At 37.6% G+C, this 26918-nt stretch overlaps 1 protein-coding gene across 2 annotated transcripts in view; it reads right to left on the bottom strand.

Moving 5' to 3' along the window:
• LOC120527464 (probable tRNA methyltransferase 9B) overlaps positions 1-26918 on the bottom strand; it is a 107067-nt gene that overhangs the window by 12683 nt on the left and 67466 nt on the right. For both annotated transcript variants that reach the window (XM_039750903.1, XM_039750904.1), the window contains exon 2: positions 13256-13410. In XM_039750903.1, coding sequence (XP_039606837.1) covers positions 13256-13410 — 155 coding nt within the window. The remainder of the gene's footprint in view (positions 1-13255; positions 13411-26918) is intronic.

Raw genomic sequence — 26918 nt, 5'->3', positions numbered from 1 at the left:
CAAGCACATTGAACTCGCATAGAAGTGGGAAAAGATGAAGAAGAAGAAAAGCATTTTATCATTTCTTAATTTATTTATTTTAGAGACTACACACACATGAAATACAACTTGAAATGAAAAGTCATTTTCACCAATCAAGGTTGAGATGGCTGGCTGTAGCAAGTACTGCATTTGATTGGTGTGTCACCGGTAGAACACACATAAAACCTTTGGCAATCAAGTACTACATTTACAGGCAGACGCTTCAGATGCAGACTCCAAAGAGGACGATGACTTCAGGGCTTTTTTAATTAATGCAGCTGTTTCGTGCAGTAAGTCTGGCCAACTTTTTCTTGCATTCAATCCATCAAGGGCAGGCATAGTCACAACTTCGAACTTGTGCTTTGCTTGCCTTAATTTAAGTTAATGTAAATTTTTTGTCCTTCCTTAGTCATTTTGGTTTAGTTGCAGTATGCTATCAGTTCAGGATGATACTGTGCTGATGTGTTCTTAGTACATATTTATGGTAACAATATTAACTTTTGGGTTTAATGCTGTTACAGTGTACCCCAGAGCTGTGGACTATCAGTGGACCAAGACTAAGACTAAGTGCAGTTGCACGGTGGTTCATTGGAATCAGAGAAGGGGAACAAAGTTGCATACTAACTTAGACCACCTTGTGAGCAGGTTCAACAAACCCAGTACAGTGGATAATGTTACATAATTAATTCCTCAAACATCAAACACTGTTATGGACATTAAAAAGCAATTGAATGCAATTAAAAAAGCATATTTTATATTTACATTTGGACTGAACTATAGCATGGTACTGAAGCAAATATTATCACGACAATGCCATGGAAAAAATCAAGCAATACATGGAAATATTTATATTGTGTAATAACAGAAATAGAAAATTATGGGATCAACATACATTTACCCTTAATTTTCAGTAAAAAGATGCAGTGGCTTTATCTCTAATTAAGAAAATGCCTTAATATCTACACCAAGTCACTGGTTGGTTCTGCAACCACTCACTATCAATGGCATAGTCTATAGACACTGATAAATTTATGAGAATCTGCACCAACTATTCTTGCATACATTTGTCGAATGCCCAGTAATTGTCGTACTGAATCCTACTTTTATCCACTTCCATAAATCTGTTAGGCACATAATCCTGCTCAGCCTCCAATTCAGAAGTTTTAAGATGCAGCCACCTTGCTGGTTTCTTTTGAAGTGTCATGGAGATACATTTGCGGGTGTATTCCAGGTTTAATAGGATATTTCTCACAATATGTATTATATAGAGCATTTGCTCTACTGTGAAGTTAGTGCGGCAATGAGACTTTATTTATGAATACTGTCCAGCCTCTGACTAGGTATTTTACATGCTTTGGTTATTGATGGATGAATTCAGTTATTAGGAAAAGCTGCCCACATAATGAATAGCAACTATTAGCTCTTCAGTAGTATCTACTTAATTAGGAAGTGGCTTACAAACAATGAGACAATTATGCTTCAAATACAATTCTACTAAAGCAGTGCCGTAGCTCGAGTTCGTGCCGCTCGGGGCGGGGCGGTGCTTCAATTTGCTGCCCTCCAACATATCTGAATATGTTAAACTATTTAAATAGAAAATTAAAATTATGTATAGAGAAAAATTAAGATACGTTTTGCATAGATTTGTCCATATAAAAAGAAACATCAATATTTTTTTATATACATTTATAAGCATCAACTAGACAAGAATGTCACTACACTGGTTACCTGTGTCATTCAGAATTGACTTTAAAATTCTGCTTATGGTTTATAAAGCCTTAAATAATCTCGCCCCATCTTATATATCAGAATGTCTGACACCTTATATTCCAAATCGTAACCTCAGATCCTCAAATGAGTGTCTCCTTAGAATTCCAAGAACAAAACTTAAAAGAAGTGGTGAGGCGGCCTTCTGCTGCTATGCACCTAAAATCTGGAATAGCCTGCCAATAGGAATTCACCAGGCTGATACAGTAGAGCAGTTTAAAACACTGCTGAAAACACATTACTTTAACATGGACTTTTTATAACTTAATTTTAATCTTAATTTAACTTAATCCTGATACTCTATATGTTCAATTTCCTCAAAATAACTATTCATGGTGGCTCTAAAATCGGTACTGACCCCTACTCTCTTTTCTGTTTCTTTTTCCGGTTTCTTTGTGGTGGTGGCATAGGCCACCTCCACCTACTCAAAGCTTCATGATGCTCAAACAATGATGGACGGATTAAAAGGCAGAAGTCTACGTGACCATCATCATCATCATCAAGCCCTTCCGTGAGAATCCTAAATCCAATGAGGACTGTTTCATTTATGTTAGGTAGAATGCCCAGAGGGGACTGGGCGGTCTCATGGTCTGGAATCCCTACAGTTTTTTTGTTTTTTCTGTCCCCCCTGGCCATTGAACCTTACTCTTATTCGATGTTAATTAATGTTGATTTATTTTGTTTTATAATTGTGTCTTTCATTTTCCTATTCTTTAATATGTAAAGCGCTTTGAGCTACTGTTTGTATGAAAATGTGCTATATAAATAAATGTTGTTGTTGTTGTTGAAGAATATAGTATAGATGCACTGATAAGTCGTGTTCTAATTATTAGTTTAATATAATTAAGCTACGAAAACCACAACCAAAGTAGGGTACAAGTGATAGGTGGGGATGTGTTTAACGAAATTATAAATTGTAAATTAGTTGTTTATCTTCCAAGAAATTATTATCGGTGTAATGATTATGTTTATTTTTGTCATTGCCTCATACATTTCAACTGCTGTGTCTGAAGCAGAAGGACAGTCTGAACATTATTTTTCAAGCATTTGTGGTTTAAAAATCAGAGAATTTGACTTTTTTCATACATGAGTGATATTTTTCCGAACCCTGCTGCTTACACACAAATTGTACTAAGCCTTGTGGCCAATAATGCCGCCCCCAAAAATGTGCCGCCCAGGGTGGACTACACCCTCCGCCAAAGCTACGCCACTGTACTAAAGTGTACTACTCGTCTTCATTACTTAACATATAGAGATTTCAGGGCCTCATTATATGTTAAAAGTGATTGACGTTTACAATAATAACACTCATTTCAATGTATTGCAGTTTAATGATTCCAATTACTTTTTATCAAGTTAAAATGAAGATGTACTTTTTCCCTGTGCTACTGAATGTCTCTGTAAATCAAGAGGAATGTGTAGCAGTATGTTGTTAGTACGGGTGATGTTAATTGCCAGCGTGTCACTGTTAACAAGCAATCAGATGGCCAAATTAAGAAAACCGAGGAAAAACACAAAGCCAAAACAAGACCAGCTGTGGATTAGCTAAACTTGAACTGATCTTGTTCCACAGTTCATTAAGATAGCACTTAGACCTCAGGATCATCTCTTGTTATTACTATACTACATAGTCTGGTCTTGATCCGCTGCTAGTGTAGTCTATCTCAGGTACAATGCAACTGATCCATTATTTTTTTATTATTATAATAATCTTTTTAATTGTTACTCTGACAATGCCATTTTGTATTTTGTGTAGTCGTACAATGTAATGTATTTAGTTGAACAATAGTATCTACAGCTTGAGTATTAGTATACAGAACCAACATCAAAACGTTTGCTTTGAGGCATCTCACTTCAACAACAACAACATTTATTTATATAGCACATTTTCATACAAACAGTAGCTCAAAGTGCTTTACATATTAAAGAATAGAAAAATGAAAGACACAATTATAAAACAAAATAAATCAACATTAATTAACATCAATAAGAGTAAGGTTCAATGGCCAGGGGGGACAGAAAAAACAAAAAAACTCCAGACGGCTGGAGAAAAAATAAAATCTGTAGGATTGTAGTACTTGAAAATAATATAGTTTATAATTAAGTTTCACCCAGTGTACCAGTCTAATGCTTTGTTTTAATATGAGTTGGTTTAAAGTAATTTATAAAAAATCACATGCTCCTCCACCTTCTGGTTCTGGTCTATTTAAATAGAAACAAACCTCTATAAATTAATAGTCCAATTGGGGGCTAGTACTGTTATTCATTTTTTCCAAAGTTACAGGAAAAAATACTTTTGAAATATTATATGATATTGTGTATATTGTAATATCCCTTCCCAGACGGACAAATGAATCTCGCAGGCAAGTGGTGGTAATTATCAAATAAAAGAACTAATCAATGGTTTTATTCACTTTCCTTCTTACTTCAACAAGCCAAAAACAAAAACGTAGTCAGGACAAACAAAACAGCAAAACACACCCCACTAAAACCCAACCCCACATACAAGCACCCTACCTTCCCAGCACCCCAGAGGCTGTTTTATTAAGAGTGGCAGTTGTGTCTCTGCCCACCCCTTTTTTTTTCTTTTAACTATTTATAACTAAACACTCTGCCCAGTGGCAATTTCTTTCCCAGATCGTTACAATATGCTTGGAGTTCATCTTCCTCGTTCCTGACGCTTTGCGCATTTCCAAACACAAATGTGGTAGGGGCTGTCGAAGAGTTTTGTTTTGTGTTTTTTTCTTCTTTTTTTTATTAATTCTATTCAGTAATCACCCTTTTGTTCTGAATACCCTATCTAAAATATATGATGGAAATTGGGCAATTTCTTTATGATTCAGGTTTTTAACAGGGTGTTTGAAACCATTCGTCACTTTAGTGTGTATCCATTAGTGCAAGTCTCTGCCTCTAGTACTAGTCAGCCACCTGTGAACACAGAACTGATGTGTGGTGTCTTCAGTTTATGTGAGTGTCTAGGGTACAAGTCTTTCTTTGTGTTGCATGGCAGTAGTAATTTACGGGATCATGTTAATTGTGACACATTTCCTTCTTTACCAAAGATGCAATAATGAGTGTAGTGGAAGATGCATACCTAAAACTATGCCAGGTTTGATGATAAAATATTGAAAAAAACCTCCAATACCTGACCTGTTGTTGGCTTTCCATCGTATCCTCTACCAAATGATAACATTTTGTCTTTAGATGGCACTTTCAATGCACTTGAAAATTATGCGACACTGTCAGCTCCACATTTCTAGTGAAAATTTACATGATCATCACCTTCTATGGTCTGCTTAATCCAATTCAGGGTGCCTAAAGTTTAACTTGAAAATATAATATAACTGGTCCATGGTTTGCAGATGGGTGATGCATATTCATTTAAGCAGAAAAGTAAACTGAAGGACAGATTTGGGTAAGAGTATAACTACAAGACAAGGAATGAGCAGCTTTGATTGTGTACTGCTAGACTGATTGTAAGTCAGTGCCTTTTAATCAGTGGCTAATCTATGTTTATAAATGAGCTCCTTGTCTAATTTTCCTGTGGAGCTGGCTCTGCATTAAGAGAAGCTATCAGCAATCAGCGTGCAGTGTTTAAAGCATATTGAGACAAGTCACTTTTATCTTTTTAAAAATAAATTATGTTGGTGAAAGGACACAGTTGTAAATAGCAGTGTACGCCCCTTAGGCTCAGTAGTCCCATTGTCATTCACAGTTGTCCAATCATTGACAACTGAGTGCTCACTTAAGCTGTTTGAGAAATGAAGTAGCTGTAAGCAGTCAATTAAACAATAATACTAAATAACAGCACAAACAGAGTCACCTGTGTCTATCATCAAGTAACACTTAGACAAAGTATAATGAAGTGTTTTGAGAGGCTGCTGATAGCATACCTGAACTCCAGAATCCTTGTCAGTTTACACCCATTCCATTTGCTTATCACAATGACAGGTCTATGGAGGATGCCATAACTTTGAGATTCTCTGTTTAACTTAGACGCTAAAAATACCAGTTTCAGATTACATTTCATTAGCTATATCTGTGTGTTTAACACTGTAATTCATACAAAACTTACACCTAATGTCAATAATCTAGAAACTAGATTTTAATCTACAAAAATGGGCCTCAACATCCATTTTAAGTTGACTGATAACATAGAAACCTCCCTATTGCTATTTGCTTAACTCCCTTCTTGACTCCAAGGACTTAGCCAACAACAAAAATTAGTTATTACATTTAAAGGGCCTGGATCACTAAATTTTGGATGTTGTAGAGGTAGTGTGCTGTTTCAGGGTTTTGATAACACTTAACATTAACATTCTATCTTAGGTCAGTCACATAACTGCAAGGAACAAAAAAATATCTGCAACCTTTGCTCCCTCATGACTTGAGAAAGTAGGCACAAATTGATTTTTTTTGCATTTCCTATTTTTTGAATTCCATGGTTTTTATGTCATGTTGAATTTTGCATTTATTTTTCATACCTTTTGATTTTTTAAGCTTTTGGAATGTGTGAAATTGAATTATATTTTTATTCTTTTATAGTTCAGCTATTGTTTTTCTCACCCTGTATAAAACATCATTCTGAGATATATTTTTTTGACCACATCCCACAAGTGGCACCATGTGACAATATCTTCCAGAGGGTATTTAAAATGCTACATTTAGCATCCAAGATTTGGATTAAAACAAATAAAATGTGCAGCGTTCAGTAGCTATGTAGGCAAATAGGATGTTGGTTTTGTTATTTTTTATTTTGAGTTTTGACTATCATATTGTGTTTTGACTATCATATTGTGTTTTGACAACCAGGTTTTCTGACCTTCTCATTTTGACCTTTAGGATGAGATTTTTACCATTAAGTAACAACATTCTATGCTAAGAGGAAGTATGACTGCCAAGAGAATGTTTGAATGGAGCACCACCACTATGGCTGAGGATAGGAGTGAGTCTCAGTGACACTATTTTAGAGGAAGTGAGAGCCTGGCAGCTAGGAAAGTCATAGTATGTGTGTACTGCACGTCACCAAAGAACATCAGGCAGGTCCATCAACATGACTGCACCACCTTTTAACTCAGAGAAGGACAATGCCATTGGTGTCAAATCTCCTGGCCACTAGAGAGCAGATTAACCCTGGGATGCCAGGATCCTCTACAACGGGGTGCCCAATGCATCGATCGCGATCGACCAGTAGATTGGAAAGGGAGTGCAGGTAGATCGCGTTGTATTAAAAAAAATGTTTTAAACGTTAGTCTATATATCCTCCCTATGGTATTTGCCACTTGACTTGACATACAGGACGGCCAGTCTGAGATCTCTTTTCTTCTAACACGGGTCGTCCCGCATGCACGATCAAACGCGTGAGCTACTGAAAAACTCTGGCTGTGATCTAGTTAGCCTTCCAATTTACATCGACTAAAGAAGGCATTTAAAAAAAAAATTGTTTGGGGAGGGTATGGGCTGGATGTGGAATTGGAAGAGAATTTTTTTCGCACAAAATGTCACAATCGAAGTGCGTTTGTCTGATTTGTCAATCTATCATTGCTATTCCAAAGAAGGAAAATGTGGAAAGGCACTTTCAAACTGTTCATAAAAACTACGAAGCTGGCTTCCTTCCGAAAAGCGATCTGAGAAAGAAAAAGGAGGGGGAACTAAAATCGCAGTTAATCGGACAGCTGTCATTTTTCACTCGGCTGAATTCAGAAGCAAAGGCAGACACACCAAAGCATCGTTCCGGGTGAGTCACTCAATCATTAAGCATAAAAAGTCCTTCCAAGATGGAGAGATGATAAAGGAGGCCTTCGATGAGACAGATGGCTAGTGAGAAATTTCTGCTGAGATATCAAGACCCCTGGCCAGAGAAAAAGGAGTTTCTCCTTGTCATTAAACATGCAGACTACAAGCAACCTAATAAGGATCAATGGCCGCTAGACTTGCCATTTTTTTTCCGATCTAACCAACATGTTGAATGAGCTTAATTTACAGCTGCAATGAAAAGAGAACTCCATGGTCAATATGATTAGCTCAGTTAATTCTTTCAAACAAAAAATGCAACATCTGTCCTCAAAGCTGCAGCGCCTTGATTTGGGGAACATCCAAAACCTCGCGTCAGAGCTGGAGACGCAATGGAAGGCATGTGCGGAACTTGACAGCATACACCACACAGAGCAGATTCAAAATTGCCTTTAAGACTTTGACAGACAGTTTCAAGACAGCTTTACTTGAGCCAATCGCTACATTTAAGTGCTATCCATTCAGGGAAGATGTTAAGGGTGATTCACCCGCATCAAAAATTGCAACACTGTTTCACCTAAAACTCCTCTACAGTGGAGGATGAGATTTTGACACTACAGGATGACATTCAGCTGAAGTCTGGGGCTCTTGGACAGTTTGGGAACTTACTCTGAGGAAAAGTACCCAAAAATGAGGAAATGTGTTACCTCCTTAACTACATTATTCAGCTGTACTTATTTATGTGAGTCAGTCTTTTCCCACATGAAGATTATTAAATCCAAATACTGTAGTGACCATAAATGTATTGAATTGTTATTGTGCCATAAAGGTTATTCAGTTATGCAAGGTACGACAACATATATTTTATGTATAAAGTATACTCAGTATATATATATATATATATATATATATATATATATATATATATATATACTAGCAGAATACCAGGCCAAGAGAAGTAGTGTTTTAAAGAAGGTACGAAAAGAAAAGGAAAAATTTCAAAAATAACGTAACATGATTGTTAATGTAATTGTTTTGTCATTGATATGAGTGTTGTTCTCATATCTATCTATCTATCTATCTATCTATCTATCTATCTATCTATCTATCTATCTATCTATCTATCTATGTTGTTCTCATATCTATCTATATATATATACCTCTATCTATCTATGTATATATATCTCTATCTATCTATCTATCTATCTATATATATATCTCTATCTATCTATATATATCTCTATCTATCTATATATATATAGCAGAATACCAAGGCTTCATGGAGAAGTAGTGTGTTAAAGAAGGTACGAAAAAGAAAAGGAAAAATTTTAAAACTAACGTAACATGGTTGTTAATGTAATTGTTTTGTCATTGATATGAGTGTTGTTCTCATATCTATCTATATATATATTTCTCTATCTATCTATATATATATATATACCCGTGCTTGGCAGCGGAGAAGTAGTGTGTTAAAGAAGGAAAGAGAAAGAAAAGGAAACATTTTAAAAATAATGTAACATGATTGTCAAAGTAATTGTTTTGTGTATTTGGCGGCAGCGTCACAAAGTTGTTTTCGGTAGCTGCATCAGAAAATGTACTACGACGTCTGACACGCCTCCTTTTTACTGTTTTCTCACAGCTTGGATTGCTGCTGTCATATATATACACACACACACACACACACACACACACACACACACACACATACATACATACATATATCTTCATATCTACATATCTATATACATATCTACATATACACACACTCGCACATACATACCTATCTACATCATATATACACACACATACATACATACACACACAAATTATATACATGTGTGTATGTATGTATGTATGTATGTATGTATGTGTGTGTGTGTATGTGTGTATATATATACACATACATATACTTGTGTGTATGTTTGTATGTGTCTATATGTGTGTGTATAGGTTTGGTCACTGAGTGCAAGGGAAAAATAATAAATTATAGTCTATAAGTTATTAAACAGTAAAACATTAACGTTTTAAGAAGTACAGGTACATTGAAATTACATTTTCTATGTGAACATTCAAATTTGTGCCTCTGGTAATGTGCCTTACCGGCATTTAAAGAAAATTAGTTTTGTGTCCTCTGCAGTGTTAAGAGAGAAAGGCTTTGGTTTGGGATAAAAGGAAAAAGGTGTAAAGAAAGGAAAGTTGCCTTTTCTTTTATATAGTATAGAAAATACCAGCTTCAGCGGAGAAGTAGTGTGTTAAAGAAGCAATGAAAAGAAAAGGAAACATGTTGAAAATAACGTAACCTGATTGTCAATGTAATTGTTTTGTCACTGTTGTGAGTGTTGAGTGTTGTTGTCATATATATATATATATATATATATATATATATATATATATATATATATTTACACACACACACATAAACATATATATATATATATACATATCTATACATATACACATATATACATACATATATATATCTACATATATACACACACATATATACACACACATACATACATACACACACATATATACACAGAAATACATATATATATATATATACATACACACACACATATATAAGCATATATATACATATACATACATATCTACATATATACACACACAGCTATTTCAGTATCAGTGCAATACGCTGTTTGTTAAAACGGTTGACTCCCGCTCTTACGTGCAATAACAAATCAAATCATTCAGTTGTCTTTGCTCATATGTCATTTTAGAGCTGGACGCCTGGCATCTTTTTTTGGCCACAAGTTCGTTTCTGTTTGGTGTGAAGTTCTGTGTTGTGGAGATTCTCAGGATGGATTGCAGGTGCTCATCAGTGAGGCGACTCCTGTGTGCTGTTTTGTTAGTCTTTATCACTGAGAAGAGCTTCTCACACAGATATGTGCTACCAAACATGCACAAGGTTCGAGCCGCATGTAGACGGACTTTTTTTGTTCTTCAAAGTCACCAAAGCGCCGTGCAAACTCAGTGCGCAATAACTCTAGCTTCGCAATAACTTGCAGCATCAAAAGGTAGACTTGATTAACGTGGTAAGTGTTCGGCAAGGCAGCTGAAGCGCTGCATTATGGGATCTGTAGTTTATTGTGTTACCAGCGCTTCATATACCTGGGCTTTAATAACAATAATACAGTATATAAAATGATCTCGGGCCAGATATAATTACACCGGGCGGATGTGGCCCGGCCCTTGAGTTTGACACATATGGACTAAATAGAACTTGAAAAGATATATTTTTCAAATGTGATCGCGCAATTCAGATAGAGTTGACGCCAAGACTACAGCCTGCATGCCTCAATGAGTCATCCTCCCTCGCTCTTACTTTTTACCGTTCATCTAATGAATACACTGAGTATGGCTTTACCAAAACAATCATTGATGGCAAATAAAGTATCCATTATTCGAGTATGTAGAGCGGGATATATATATATACATATATATATACCCGCGTATCGCAGCGGAGAAGTAGTGTGTTAAAAAAGGTAGAAAAAGAAAAGGGAACATTTTAAAAATAACGTAACATGACTTTCAATATACAGTATTTGTTTTGTGAGTGTTACTGAGTGTTGCTGTCATCAAGGATTTGATTATCATTATTTCTTTCAATCAGGTTCGTATTTGTAGGATGTGTTGTGTTCAAGTTACATTCCGTGTTTGTCAATCGTTGTAAAGATGACAGGTTTCATTCATCGATTCGTTTCTTACTGCATCAATAAACAGCTCGTCTTCTTCTTTATCTGAGACCTGACACACTGCATGCACGGGTTTTTTACACTGTCTTCCTTTAGCGGGACATTGACTTTTTCCACCGTGTGCTTTGTTTCCACAGTAGCTGCATTTATGAATATGCTTATCAGATGCTTCATATTTTTTGCTGCCTTTTCAATTGTGTAATTCGGTTTTGTTCAGCTCTTTGGAACTGTTGCTTTTATCTGTATACTGCGCCAGTTCACGTGAGCCACTCGTGTACTTGCATCGGGTTCCCAGCTGTGCTGGTGCCATGTCGCTATGTCCATAGCTTTATTTAATGTTACCTTAGTCCTGGCACTTAAAACTTTCTCTCGCAGTTTCGCTGAGTTTGTGCCAAACACCACGCTGACCATCTCATCTTCCTCTGCATAAGCACAGTCCTTAACCCGTGAATATTTAGTGGAGTTTGCTATTGGATTGCCGCTGATGGACGGCCTTATATGGGCAGGCACTAAATTACAAACGCCAGCGTAGCCTGTCTATAAACTTAATTTAAAGTGTAGGTTTACATCGGCTTTGTTTCAGTAGCAGAACTCATCAATATGGTTGTATATGTCACTCGCTTCGCTTCTTATTGTTTCACTGCCTTCTCAATTATATGTTTTCTTCAGCGCTTTTTGAGGTCTTCCTGATTTTCTATGTGCTGCGTGATTACGTGGGAGGCGTGATGATGTCACACTAAACTCCTCCACGGCGTTGAAGCTCATCTCCATTACAGTAAATGGAGAAAAACTGCTTCCAGTTATGACCATTACGCGTAGAATTTCGATATAAAACCTGCCCAACTTTTGTAAGGAAGCTGTAAGGAATGAACCTGCCAAATTTCAGCCTTCCACCCACACGGGAAGTTGGAGAATTAGTGATGAGTCAGTGAGTGAGTGAGGGCTTTGCCTTTTATTATATATATATATATATATATATATATATATATATATATATATATATATATATATATATATATATATATATATATATATATATAATTTTAATGTAGGTAGATCATTTCGACCTGGTCATTTTAAAAGTAGCTCGCAAGCCCAAAAAGTGTGGGAACCCCTGCTCTATAACATCACCCCTCCTTTAATTTTTTTTTTAACAAAGACAGCTTTTTTGAACTTTTTCCTCTTTGGTTTATTTCTGAGCTGTTATGTGGTTCCATTCTTAAAATTCAGAATTTACCAGCATACAGTAGTAGGTAAAAGCAATGCCTTTACTGGAATAGAACTTTCACCAGTCAAGAAAATATCCTCAGAACTGCACTCCAAATAATCATAGTCCATAGCCACCTGGGTCTAAAGGTCTTGTTCTAGTCTTCACTGGCAGACTGTACAAGATTATGAAAGCTCACACTGCCAAACTTAATAACAGCAGTTATTTTTAATAGAGCTTTGAAGCAGTCCCTCATAACACTTATACGTTGATAACTGATAATTATGCATACATTTTTATATTTTGTGATGCTATTTTTAATTAATATTTTGTTTTTTTGAAGGTTCATCTTTACTCATAAAGGAGCTAGTAAGAACTATATACTGTTGCACATAAGATAGACTAATCTGCACCAATAGTTCCAATCCATCCATGTTGTGAATTTGTTTTTATTAAACTTGTTCATGCAGCTTAAACCTTACCAAATGGTATCAGGTGCAAGATAGGACCAGCCCTGGTAAAGATTCATTGCATGGCACACTCTTTTACACACCCAAATGTACTTACACTAAGCCAGATTAGAATCCACAAATAACGTAACCAGAAAAGCCTTGGAATGCTGAAGGTGCTTGGTGAACCTGGAAATATTTCACACAGACACATGCAAAACATGTAAACACTGAAGAGAAAGTGACTGTAATGCGATCTGAATCCATCCTCCTGGATAAGAGAGACAGTAGCACTAACCACACACCTCTGTGAAATGAATGAGTTTTCAAAATTTGCTCTACATTTGCATCATTTTTCTTACCTATATCTGCGATAAGGCTCCCTGGCTCTTGTTCGAGAAGGAACTGACGTACACGTGGCCAGGCTTTGCAACGAAGGTCACTGAGGTAAGGGGCAGTTTTCTCATATACGCTATGAACATGTTTTTTTTCCAGGTGAATAGCCTCATTCTCCATCCTACAAAAAGGAAAACAGTCCATTACTCAAACTGAATAAGCAGCATTAACTATTTTTGTATCATATTATTTTGAAGAGCTGCTTGTTTATCCTTCTGGACAAATAATGAAACTCACCAAATTTGTGACTCTTGCTTCTGATTTTATTTATTATAACTCCAAAATAGAATACATGCTCTCTGTTGTTTAGAGTTCTGTAACTCTCTACTCATATATTTACCCAGTCTTTAACAGGGATCAATAAACCTCTGACGTCAAGGTCAGAGGTAGATATCTACTTGCTGTTGTTTAGTATATTGTTTTAGATTTTGTTCAGTTCAAATTGTATTAACATTAGGAGATTGTCTTCAGAATATAAAATTAAAAAAATAAAATAAAGCCCATGTATATATACTTCCCCCTGGGAAAAATATAGTTCTATCTATCTATCTATCTATCTATCTATCTATCTATCTATCTATCTATCTATCTATCTATCTATCTATCTATCTATTGCCATTAGCAATCAAAATTAGAGAACAATTTATGAAAATTGTTTCTTTCAAATATTAGTAATTGTCACTGCTCAAACTTCAAACTCATAGCAGTTATAGGTGTTCTGACATGTGATTCCCTGTCTTGCACCCCTAAACATGAGGTTGAGTCTCAGTACTTTATCAAAACCATCTTTATTCAGCTTCAAAACTGGAACATCATGGTTATTTATTGTATCAGGATCTGCCATTCTCCTATACACAGACACGGCAATCAGGCAGGGACATGGCCAAATAATATTGTTCCCTGCATTTATAATAATAATAATCCATCCATCTATTGTATACATATTATTTATTTGTAGGCGCCTTTCTAAACTCTTAAGGACACCGAACAATAGACAAAACACAGATTACAAACAAAACTAAAATACAAAAATTAAAATCAGACAGAACAATTGTAATTAAAGAGAAAAAGCAGTCTTAAACACATGAGTTTTAAGTTTAGATTTGAAAAGTGAAAATGATTCAATATTTCTAAGTTCAGATGGTAGTGAATTCCTGAGCTGGAGAGCAGAGCATTCAGTTACCCCACAGTGGTAAGACGGGCGAGGGAGTCAAGTGGATAGAGGAAGAGGATCTAAGGGTACAGGAGGGAATGGCAAAATGGAGGAGGTCAGACAGATATGGAGGGGCAAGGTTGTGGATAGCCTTAAAAGTTAAAAGAAGAATTTTGAATTGAATGTGGAACTTTACTGGAAGCCAGTGAAGCTGCTGCCAGACGGGAGTGATACGGTGAATAGAAGGGGTTCTAGTAATAACGCGGGCAGCTGAATTTTGGGTTTGAAGCTTATAAAGAGATTTGCGAGAAAGACCAAAGAAAAGGGAATTGCAATTATCCAGACGAGAAGTGACAAGGCTATGAACAAGGATAGCAGTGGTGTGGGGAGTGAGGGAGGGGCGAATACAATTAATGTTACGCAAGTGGAAATATGCAGACCGGGAGATGTTATTGATGTGGTGTGATGTTGTATTGAAAGTACTGTCAAGGATGACACCAAGACTCTTAACCTGTGGGGTAGGGGAGACAGAAGAATTATCAATAACAAATGAAAAATTATCAGTTTTGGATTATGTTGATTTTGTACCAATTAGGAGAACCTCAGTTTTGTCACTATTTAATTTAAGAAAATTTGAAGAAAACCAGGATATGATTTCTGCTATGCAAATAACCATGACAAAAAAAGTCATTCAACAAAAAACATATAATTTTGGAAAACTGCAGTGATCAAAATTAGAGAACTGTTACAATTGTATTGCAATAGAAGCAGATAAATTTTGTCAATTTTTTTTGATAATTACAGCTTTCATAATTTAGTAAGAATTATAGAGGCCCTTGCTTTCATTGACTTTGGCACATCTGCGCCTGCAGGACATGACCATGCACTGGACACATGACATGATCTTGCACTGCTCTGGCTTGATTGTGTTCCAATCATCTTCCAGCTTCTTCCACAATTGATTAACTGTAGCGGGTTTCTCTGCCATAACTTTGTTTACAATTATCGTCCAGAGATTCTCAGTAGGGTTCAGATCAGTGGCCTCATGTACAAACAGTGCGTACACACAAAAATGTTGTGTACGCCCATTTCCATGCTCAAATCGCAATGTATAAAACCTAAACTTGGTGTAAAGCCACGCACATTTTCACGGTAGCTCAAACCCTAAAGTAAGCAAGTTCTCCGCTCATTTTTGCAAACTGGTGGCACCCAGCATCAAAGCAGTGCTTTTGTTCCAGTGTGGTTTCCCTTTCTTTTTTAGATCCACATCCCTGACACGGCTTTATATATGGCTGAGAGTTTTGTAAGGGTCAGATGCAAGAAGAAAGTCCTTGGCATTGTGAGAGACTCCTAATGCCCCCTTATGGGCTGTTCAATCTTTTGCCATCTCTTTTTATGTGGTAGGAGACATCACTCCATAAAATCAGAACAGCCAGAATGTGCAATAGCTTCTTTCCATAGGCAATAAGACTGCTAAACTTTCTGTAACAAGCACATAACATGCCAGTTTTTATATACATAATTATTTATTTTTAGCAGTAGTATTTGACTATTTTATATACAATAAGTATCAGTTAGACTTTGTGAATTTAGCACTGTCTTTGTTTACTTTTATATGGTTTTTTTTCTCTTTCCCTTTCTGCACATTTTATGCTCTTGCGTAATGCAACTTCTTTCCAATGTACTGTATTTTAGGTATGGCTTGAATGACAAATTAAATAAAAACTTGGACAAAAAAGCTTCAGACTTGGTGTTGCCTGGTATTTCAAGACTTTGCCAGATTAGAACCTCCTGTTAATTAATATAACTCGTTCTCTAATGTTGATTGTTTACCTTTTTCAATTATCTGTTTATATATTTTATTTCGAGATGTGGGATAGTTTTCACTGATAAAATATGATTATAATATGTCTCTTCTATTCTCCAGCTAATGTCCCTTTAAGCCCTCACTAATATCTGGCCATAGCTATTAGACTTTAAACTGCAAGCTTGCCAGTTCAGTTCCTGTGTTGGGCTGTTTTTTTGACCCTTAGCAGCTCACTTGTCCAGTATGTGTTCTAAGTATGTAAATATGTGATAATGTAGTGTTATGACTTTCAGTCATGTTGTCCTTAATAATCATTTTTTATTTTTGTATTATGTTAAGTTTCAAGATGTTAACTTTCTACGTTAACTACCCTGCCTCCTCCATGTTAAACCAAACAAGGTGGGGAAACCTGATTATTTGGCTGGAAAACTGGCCCCAGCATTATAAATGGAAAAGCTACGGTTTGGCAGTATGTTTTTTGATTCCTTATTCTTGATTTTGTAATTATTGATTTGTGTGGATATCCTCATTTTGAACCCTGCATTGATTAAGGTACAGTTTTTGGTTTGTGTTATGTGCTTTGTTTGTTTGGCAAAACATATTTTCGCTCTTGTTTTTATTCTGCTTCTTTTTTTTTTAATTTTTGAAATCTTTCTTATGCAACGTTTTTTTCAGTTTTTTACCTCTCTTTTTTACCTACCTCTCTCACCTTTTGATATTTTGAGATATTTAGACATTAAAAATCTCAGGCCCATTTTTGGTAAAGGCAGACTAGAAAGCCTGCTTTTTGAGTTGGGGCTAGGCTACTTCAGTGAGGCCTATTCTTAGAGTTCAGACCTGTAAAGAAGGTCTTCTGTGGCTTTTGGAGGCTTCCACCCTTTTATGAAAGGCAGGATTGTAACACCAAGTGCAATAATGCTTTGGATTCTTTTTTGTTTGGAGGATTTTGGTTGCTGTTTTCTTTATGCCATTGATTCCCTACTATGTGTGATTGCTATTGTTAGTTTGTTTTTAACAAAAGAAAATCCATGCCATTCATTTAAAATCCTTTCTGACTGATCCTTCTACCTTGAGGGGTAATCTTAACAAATAAAACAATACTGTTCTCCTAGAGCTGCAAGACATCAGTAACCACTACACAACTTTGCTGGCCATTTTGAAAGCCCTAATTTATGGAGCATGTTTTCAGGCAATTGAAAATCCTAAATAAGTATGTCATTATCTCTGCTACAGAAGTTGGCAAACTGAAATAATCTTTAAAGGCATGCCATGTTTGTGTTTAATTTTGTAAATGACTTCCCAGATGGACACTATCTACTTTATCAAAATAAGTAAGGAGCTGGATAAAAACCCAGAAATCTGTCAGAATGAGAGAGAGATAAGTGGAGGCTACACAAATCACACCTTCTAAGAAAATGCTCACTGACAGCTAGTTTGGCTAATGGTCTGTTCTTTCAGAAGAGGTGTGATTCTGCCAGCTGAACATGCTGTTAGCAAAAACATAACAGAATGCTGAGTATATCACTTTACGAGAGACGGCATGTTTCGTTTCCTTTGAAAATGCAAGAGATGACCTATTTTATTGAAATCAAATATAAAGTGTTATAGAGTTCAAGTCTATATGCTAAGCTCACTTATTCATTTTTGTCTACTATAAACTTTCACAAACTTCAGAACTCATGAGTGATTGTGTTTGGATGTTGAGCACATAAACCGTTATTAATAACAATATTTAATAAACAATATAATTTTAAATGCAAGTAATATGCCTTATTCAGAACTCAAAGTCAAACAAGCAGAACCCAAGGATTCTCTGAAGAGACACAGTACCAAAGGAGTCCAGTCTTAGTCTCAGGTCACTGGATAGCGTCCATGTCTCGCAACCATATAGCAAGACAGGAAGCAGCAGAACTCTAAAGACTTGGACTTTCATCGCTTTGTACAGATCCCCCATGCTCTACCAATCTGTCTAATGACTTCAAAGGAAGAGTCAGCAGAGACATGAATGTCACTGCCGAGGTAAGTAAACCTCTCGACAAGGTTGACACTCTCTCAGACAGACACACTGCTGATGGCTGTGCCCAAGAGGTCAGTATAGGCCTGGATCTTGGTTTTTATCCAGGACACTCGCAAGAGCCCAGATCAGCCTCCAATGACTCAACATCGTCAGCAAAGTCAAGATCAGTGAATCTTTCTTCAACAACAGCCACTGTACCCCCACAACCTTGCCCAACACCCAGTCCATGCAAGCATTGAACAGAGTAGGAGCAAGAACACACCCCTGAAAGGCTGCAAAGAAACTCTGCAGATATTCATGTTTGTGCTCCATAAGAACCCTCAGTGCTAGGATGCGGTCGATGGTAGATGTATTAGGCGTAAAACCAGACCGCTCCGGTTGCTGGTAGGTGAGCAAGTGATCACGGATCCTATTGAGGATGACCCTAGCAATGACCTTACCCAGCAGTGTTATCCCCTTGTAGTTTCCACAATCCAGGCGAACACTCATCCTCTTCCAGATAGGGACAACCGTTTTCCAGTCTTATCCATCATCCTGGAGAAGTTCACCTTTGATACCACAGATCCCTGAAGCCTTCCCCTCCCTCAGCAGGTTCACCACCTGTGCAGTCTCAGTGAGATTGGGTGGTTCACAGCTAATTGGAGGATCAGCCTCAAGAACTGTGGACCCAGAAATATCCAACGTCCTAGCCAGAGGATCAGCTTTGAACAGCTGGTCAAAGTTGCCAGCCCACCAGGTCACAAATGCAGTTTCATCCATAAGGACCATTCCATCAGCCGCCCTGACTGTGACTATCTGAGGAACAGATTCGGATGTGCATAATGCTTTAATTTCTCTGTAGGCAGGACGTGGGCCGCTAGATCACAGATGGTCTGTCACTTGCTCACAGATTCCTCTAACAAACGCCTCCTTATCTGCCCTCAGAGCCCTTGCAGTCATCCTCATTTCCTGGTGCAGACCACAGTTGCCATCGAGGCTTGCGCTGACACTTCCCTAAATGATATCCAGACTTCCCTGCGAGATGAAACACCTCCTTCTGGGAACACCGGTAACACCAACACAACCTTTAGCAACCTTCAGGGTCTTGTCACTGAAGGTCTCCCACATCACATTAGGATTGGCAATTGCACCGAAGTCCGCAAGTTCCTCACACTAACCACATGCAAACTTGTTAAAAACAGCCTGATCTTGGAGTCTGGCCAAGTCCACTCTCGTTTTCCTAGTGGGGGTAACCCACTGGACCTAAGCTGGATCTTCAGAGTAGAAACAAGAAGTCTGTGGTCAGAATTCACAAACGGGGCACTTCTGTAGACCCTGCAGTTTTTCAAGAGCCTCCAGTTTCTGCTAACAAGGATGTTATCGATCTCCTTCACCGCACCACCAGTATTGGAGTACCAAGTCCAATGACACGGCCCTGTGCGCTGGAACCAGGATCCAGTGTTTCGCAGTCCCTGACCTTTAGCAGAGTCAATGAACATGGACCCAACTTTCACCATCATCATCATGTATTCACCTCAGAAAGTTATCCCCAAGCTTTTATTGACATTTATATTGATACACAGATACTGTATATATTGCTGTCTCAGCTCTGTAGATAACTAGACAATAATAACTGAAAAGTCCACATGTATAATTGCTTATATTCTTTAACAATACAGAAACATATTTCTTTATTTTGCAAAGATATTGCCTGCTACCACTAGACTGATAATGCTCATGTGTGCTTCAGTCAGAGAGACTATTGAGCAGATACATAGCATTCAATCAAGTGGCAAGAGCTGAACAGATGTTATAGGCATCCATTCATCCACCCACCCATCTTCCTAACCCGCTTATCCAGGGCAGGTTCTTGGGGCAGCTGGAGCATAACCCAGCAATTATTAAGTACGAGCAGAATACCCGCGCTTCGCAGCGGAGAAGTAGTGTATTAAAGAAGTTATGAAAAAGAAAAGGAAATATTTTACAAATAACGTAAGATGATTGTTAATGTAATTGTTTTGTCATTGATATGAGTGTTGTTGTCATATCTATCTATATATATCTATACTAATAAAAGGCAAAGCCCTCACTCACTCACTCACTCACTCACTGACTCACTCACTGACTCATCACTAATTCTCCAACTTCCCGTGTGGGTGGAAGGCTGAAATTTGGCAGGTTCATTCCTTACAGCTTCCTTACAAAAGTTGGGCAGGTTTTATATCGAAATTCTACGCGTAATGGTCATAACTGGAAGCAGTTTTTCCATTTACTGTAATGGAGATGAGCTTCAACGCCGTGGGGGGGAGTTTCGTGTGACATCATCACGCCTCCCACGTAATCACGCAGTACATAGAAAACCAGGAAGACCTCAAAAAGCGCTCAAGAAAACATGCATTATATAATTGAGAAGGCAGCGAAACAATAAGAAGCGAGCGACATATATAACCATATTCATGAGTTCTGCTACTTCGGAAACAAAGCACGATGTAAACCTACACTTTAAATTAAGTTCATAGACAAACTGCCGCTGGCGTTTGTAATTTAGTGCCTGCCCATATAAGGCCGTCCGTCAGCGGCAATCCAATAGCAAACTGCCACGGGTAAATATTCACGGGTGAAGGACTGTGCTTATGGAGAGAAAGATGAGATGGTCAGGGTGGTGTTTGACACAAACTCAGCGAAACTGCGAGAGAAAGTTTTAAGTGCCAGGACTAAGGTAACATTAAATAAAGCTATGGACATAGCACGAGATGGCACCAGCACAGCTGGGAACCTTCGATGCAAGTACACCGAGTGGCTCACGTGAACTGACGCAGTGCACAGATAAAAAGCAACAGTTCCAAAGAGCTGAACAAAACCGAATTACACAATTGAAAAGGCAGCAAAAATATGAAGCGCCTGATAAGCATATTCATAAATGCAGCTACTGTGGAAACAAAGCACACGGTGGAAAAAGTCAATGTCCCGCTAAAGGAAGACAGTGTAAAAAACCCGTGCATGCAGTGTGTCAGGTCTCAGATAAAGAAGAAGACGAGCTGTTTATTGATGCAGTAAGAAACAAATCGATGAATGAAACCTGTCATCTTTACAACGATTGACAAACACGGAATGTAACTTGAACACAACACATCCTACAAATACGAACCTGATTGAAAGAAATAATGATAATCAAATCCTTGATGACAGCAAACACTCACAAAACAAATACTGTATATTGACAGTCATGTTACGTTATTTTTAAAATGTTCCCTTTTCTTTTTCTACCTTTTTAACACACTACTTCTCGCTGCGATACGCTGGTATATATATATATGTATATATATATATCCCGCCTACATACTCGAATAATGGATACTTTATTCGCCATCAATGATTGTTTTGGTAAAGCCATACTCAGTGTATTCATTAGATGAACGGTAAAAAAGTAAGAGCGAGGAGGATGACTTATTGAGGCATGCAGGCTGTAGTCTGCCAACTCTATCTGAATTGCGATCACATTTGAAAAAATATATCTTTTCAAGTTCTATTTAGTCCATATGTGTCAAACTCAAGGGCCGGGCCACATCCGGCCGCGTGTAATTATATCCGTCCCGCGAGATCATTTTATATACTGTATTATTGTTATTAAAGCCCGGGTATATGAAGCGCTGGTAACACAATAAACTACAGATCCCATAATGCAGCGCTTCAGCTGCCTTGCCGAACACTTACCGCTTACTAGAGTTATTGCGCACTGAGTTTGCACGGTGCTTTGGTGACTTTGAAGAACAAAAAAAGTCCGTCTACATGCGGCTCGAACCTTGTGCATGTTTGGTAGCACATATCTGTGTGAGAAGCTCTTCTCAGTGATAAAGACTAACAAAACAGCACACAGGAGTCGCCTCACTGATGAGCACCTGCAATCCATCCTGAGAATCTCCACAACACAGAACCTCACACCAAACACAAACGAACTTGTGGCCAAAAAAAGATGCCTGGCGTCCAGCTCTAAAATGACATATGAGCAAAGACAACTGAATGATTTGATTTGTTATTGCACGTAAGAGCGGGAGTCAACTGTTTTAACAAACAGCGTATTGCACTGATACGAAATAGCTGTGTTTGTATATACTGTATGTAGATATGTATGTATATGTATATATATGTTTATATATGTGTGTGTGTATGTATGTAGATATATATGTATGTATATATTTGTATATGTATAGATATGTATATATATATATGTTTATGTGTGTGTGTGTAAATATATATATATATATATATATGACAACAACACTCATCACTCACAACAGTGACAAAACAATTACATTGACAATCAGGTTACGTTATTTTCAAAATGTTTCCTTTTCTTTTCATTGCTTCTTTAACACACTACTTCTCCGCTGCGAAGCGCGGGTATTTTGCTAGTCTATAATAATAGAAGGCAAAGCCCTCACTGACTGACTGACTCACTGACTCATCACTAATTCTCCAACTTCCTATGTAGGTAGAAATTTGGTAGGCTTATTCCTTACAGCTTACTTACAAAAGTTAAGCAGGTTTCATTTCGAAATTCTACACGTAACAGTCATAACGGTCGATAACGGTCAACAACGTCCGCCATGTTGAACTTTCTTATTTATAGCCCCATCTTCACGAAATTTGGTAGGCGGCTTCCCTGCGCTAATCGAAACCGATGTACTTACTTATTTCGATGGTATGACGGCACTGTCGGCCGCCATATTGAACTTTCCAACGTCACCAATTTTCAAACTTCCCGTGTAGGTAGAAGGCTGAAATTTGGTACTTATTTCGGTGGTATGATGCCACTGTCGGCCGCCATATTGAACTTTCAAACATCACTAATTCTCCAACTTCCTGTGTAGGTAGAAGGCTGAAATTTGGCAGGCTCATTCCTTACAGCTTACTTACAACAGTTAAGCAGGTTTCATTTCGAAATTCTACGCGTAACAGTCATAACAGTCAACAACGTCCGCTATGTTGAACTTTCTTATTTACGGCCCCATCTTCACAAAATTTGGTAGGTGGCTTCCCTGAGCTAACCGAAACCAATGTACATACTTATTTCAGTGGTATGACGCCGCTGTCAGCCGCCATATTGAACTTTCCAGCATCACTAATTCTCCAACTTCCTGTGTAGGTAGAAGGCTGAAATTTAGCAGGCTCATTCCTTACAGGATACTTACAAAAGTTAAGCAGGTTTCATTTCGAAATTCTACGCGTAATGGTCATAACGGTCAACAACGTTCGCCAGGTTGAAATTTCTTATTTATGGCCCCATCTTCTCGAAATTTGGTAGGCAGCTTCCCTGCACTAACCAAAACTAATGTATGTACTTATTTCGGTGGTATGATGCCACTGTCGGCCGCCATATTGAACTTTTCAACAGTCTTTGTTACTTATGGGCCCATCTACAAGAAATTTGGTACACGGGTTCCCAACGCTAACTGAATCCTACTTACGTACATATATACATCCATAGCCTGCACCTCGGTCACCGTGTGAGGTGGCATTGGGTCCCCCATCCCAATGCCTCCCACGTTGTTGGCTGCCTACCTATATAAGACTGTCCGTCGCTCCGGCCTCTACATTCCCTTCCTTGCTTCGCCACGGGATTCACGTGATAACTACAGCCTTTTTGTTTAATCCACGGCTTCTCCGCTGTTTTATTGTTTGTTTATTATAATTATAGTTATTGTATAGGTATTTTACACTTACTTTACATTGCTCAGGTACCCATTTCCTTTATCATTCCAACCCCCATTACCATGTCTATCGAGGTGATCACTATTGATCAAAGAACTGTCACTTACCGAGTGGTTTCCATGCCCGGAGATGGCACCTACCTTTTCCATTCTCTTTGTTACATATTGCACGGCCATATCAGGCTCACTCTTGATATCCGGAGGAACATTCTGTCTTATGTATTGAATGACTGGGACAGGTTCAAGGTGTGGACTGATGACGGTACAGGAGATAATTATACTACACAGGAGCACTATAAGTGTGAAATGCTTAAGCCCTTCACCTATGGTTCTGCATGTGAGTTGATGGCTACCGCTGAATTGTTCGGTTGTCGCTTTCAAGTGTACCGAAATGGCCAAATATTTTACACCTTTCGGCAACCGCCAATGCCTCTTAAACATTTTAGATTCACAGGTGACGATTTCAGTATTGGACACTTTGATGTTTATGAATGTTTAAACTCTCAAAAGCTGGATGTGATTTTATCGATGAAACCGGTTGTGTGCTTACAACACTTGACAGATGCCAAATGTCACTTCAATACAACAAATCCTGCAAATACTGTCGTAATTGAAACAAACCATGAAACTCAAACCGATTATGACAGCAGCAATCCAAGCTGTGAGATTTGAGACAAGATTACTGTTCACACAACTGTAAGTTGCATGCTCAAGAATAAGCTCATCGCACAGCTTGGTCATGTTACAACCAGAGGGCCGAACTGACAACATGGTATACAAAGAAATCCTTAACAAATAATTATTGGCATATTTTCCCTCAGTTTAAAAAAGTTTAATTTTCTTCTTAATAAAAATTTTAATGCAGTTCTTCACCGCTGCGAAGCGCAGGTATTTTGCTAGTATATATATATATATATATATATATATATATATATATATATGTATATATATATATATACACACACAGACACACACACACACACATATATAAACATATATATACACATATACATATCTACATATATACTGTATATACATATATATATACAAATCTACATATATATCTACATATATACTGTATATTAGGGGTGGGACTCGATTAAAAAATTAATCCAATTAATTAGAGGCTGTGTAATAATTAATCTTGATTAATCGTATGTAATCGCACACGTAAATTTGCCCCAAATCGCAAATGTTTTTTTAATTTAAAAGGGTTTTAGTGGGTGACAGAATCAAATAATAGACATGGACATGAATATTGTAAACTCAAGCTCTTTTAATTTCTGAAAAAATGCTTTTAAACTGCATTTGAATTTAAAACAGAAACAAAAATATCATCCCTGGTTAAAATTGGGCAGACTTAAAAATAAAGTGGTAGTTTAAGTACTTTAAGTACATTTTCAGAGTGGTATTGTCTTTAAATAATAATAACCAAAATTTCAACATAAAGTGCAGTTTTTCTTCTTAAAAAATAAGTCAGAAACATAAAAGGTAATTTGACCAACTTAATCTTTAAACTCTGAGTAACCTTAGCCAAAATTATTTTGTACATTAGGCTAAAACAGTGTGATCATTGAACATTTTGTAATTAGATGTAATTAGAATTACTAACGGTCACGGAAGTCCAATGATCCCCAGTAAGAGCCACAAAGTTCACTTTCTGTAATGCATCTAATTTTGCTTGCTTTTCAGTGTGCACAAAACCATGCTTTTATCAAGGCTTCGCTCGGGTAGTTTTTTAAATGAAATTTTCCTCCGATCAGTTGTAGGAACGCGCTACATTCCGACTCTAACATTTTTGTAGCTGTGATGTGTGCATCAGTGTAATCGATGTACCAGGAAATCATGCATTGACAAACGTTCCCCTTTGCTTGGAATTGAAAGTGTGATTAAATGCGTTATTTTTTGTTATGGAGTACATACATCGAAGCTTCTCAGCTGTGCTTGTGCTAAGAAAAGGAAAGATTTAAAAAATAACGTAACATGATTCTGCGTTAACCGCATATTTTTTCATACGTCCCAAACCAAGGAGATGCGAGGTTAAAATGAATCGGGAAGCGCGGCATAAATACTCAGTACATCCCCTCTCGGGAATCGAACTTCGGATGTCGGCGCTAGAGGCGAAACCTCTACGATTGCGCCACAGCATGTGGCTTGTCTACTTGAGAGTATGTAGATCGAGATATATATATATATTCGCAGTGGAGAAGTAGTGTGTTAAAGAACTTATGAAAAAGAAAAGGGAACATTTTAAAAATAACGTAACATGATTGTCAATATACAGTAATTGTTTTGTGAGTGTTATTGAGTGTTGCTGTCATCAAGGATTTGATTATCATTATTTGTTTCAATCAGGGTCGTATTTGTACAATGTGTTGTGTTCAAGTTACATTCCGTGTTTGTCAATTGTTGTAAAGATAAGAGGTTTCATTCATCGATTCGTCTTCCTCTTTATCTGAGATGTGACACACTGCATGCACTGGTTTTTTTTTTTACACTGTCTTCCTATAGCGGGACATTGACTTTTTCCACCGTGTGCTTTGTTTCCGCAGTAGCTGCACTTATGAATATGCTTGTATAGACGCTTCATATTTTTTGCTGCCTTCTCAATTATGTAATTCGGTTTTTGTTCAGCACTCTTTGGAACTGTTGCTTTTTGTCTGTGCACTGCGTCAGTTCACATGAGCCGCTTGGTGTTCTTGCATCGAAGGTTCACAGCTGTGCTGGTGCCATCTCGTGTGATGTCCACGGCTGTATGTAATGTCAGCTAAGACCCAGCACTTAAAAGTTTCTCTCGCAGTTTCGCTGAGTTTGTGCCAAACACCACCCTGACCATCTCATCTTCCTCTGCATAAGCACAGTCCTTCACCCATGAATATTTAACGGCAGTGTTTCTATTGGATTGCCGCTGACGGACGGCCTTATATGGGCAGGCACTAAATTACAAACACCAGTGGCAGCC

The sequence above is a fragment of the Polypterus senegalus genome, chromosome 4 (genome assembly GCF_016835505.1).
Source record: "Polypterus senegalus isolate Bchr_013 chromosome 4, ASM1683550v1, whole genome shotgun sequence".
In the NCBI taxonomy this organism is placed as follows: Eukaryota; Metazoa; Chordata; class Cladistia; order Polypteriformes; family Polypteridae; genus Polypterus; species Polypterus senegalus.
This window is presented reverse-complemented; position numbering and strand designations above follow the sequence as displayed.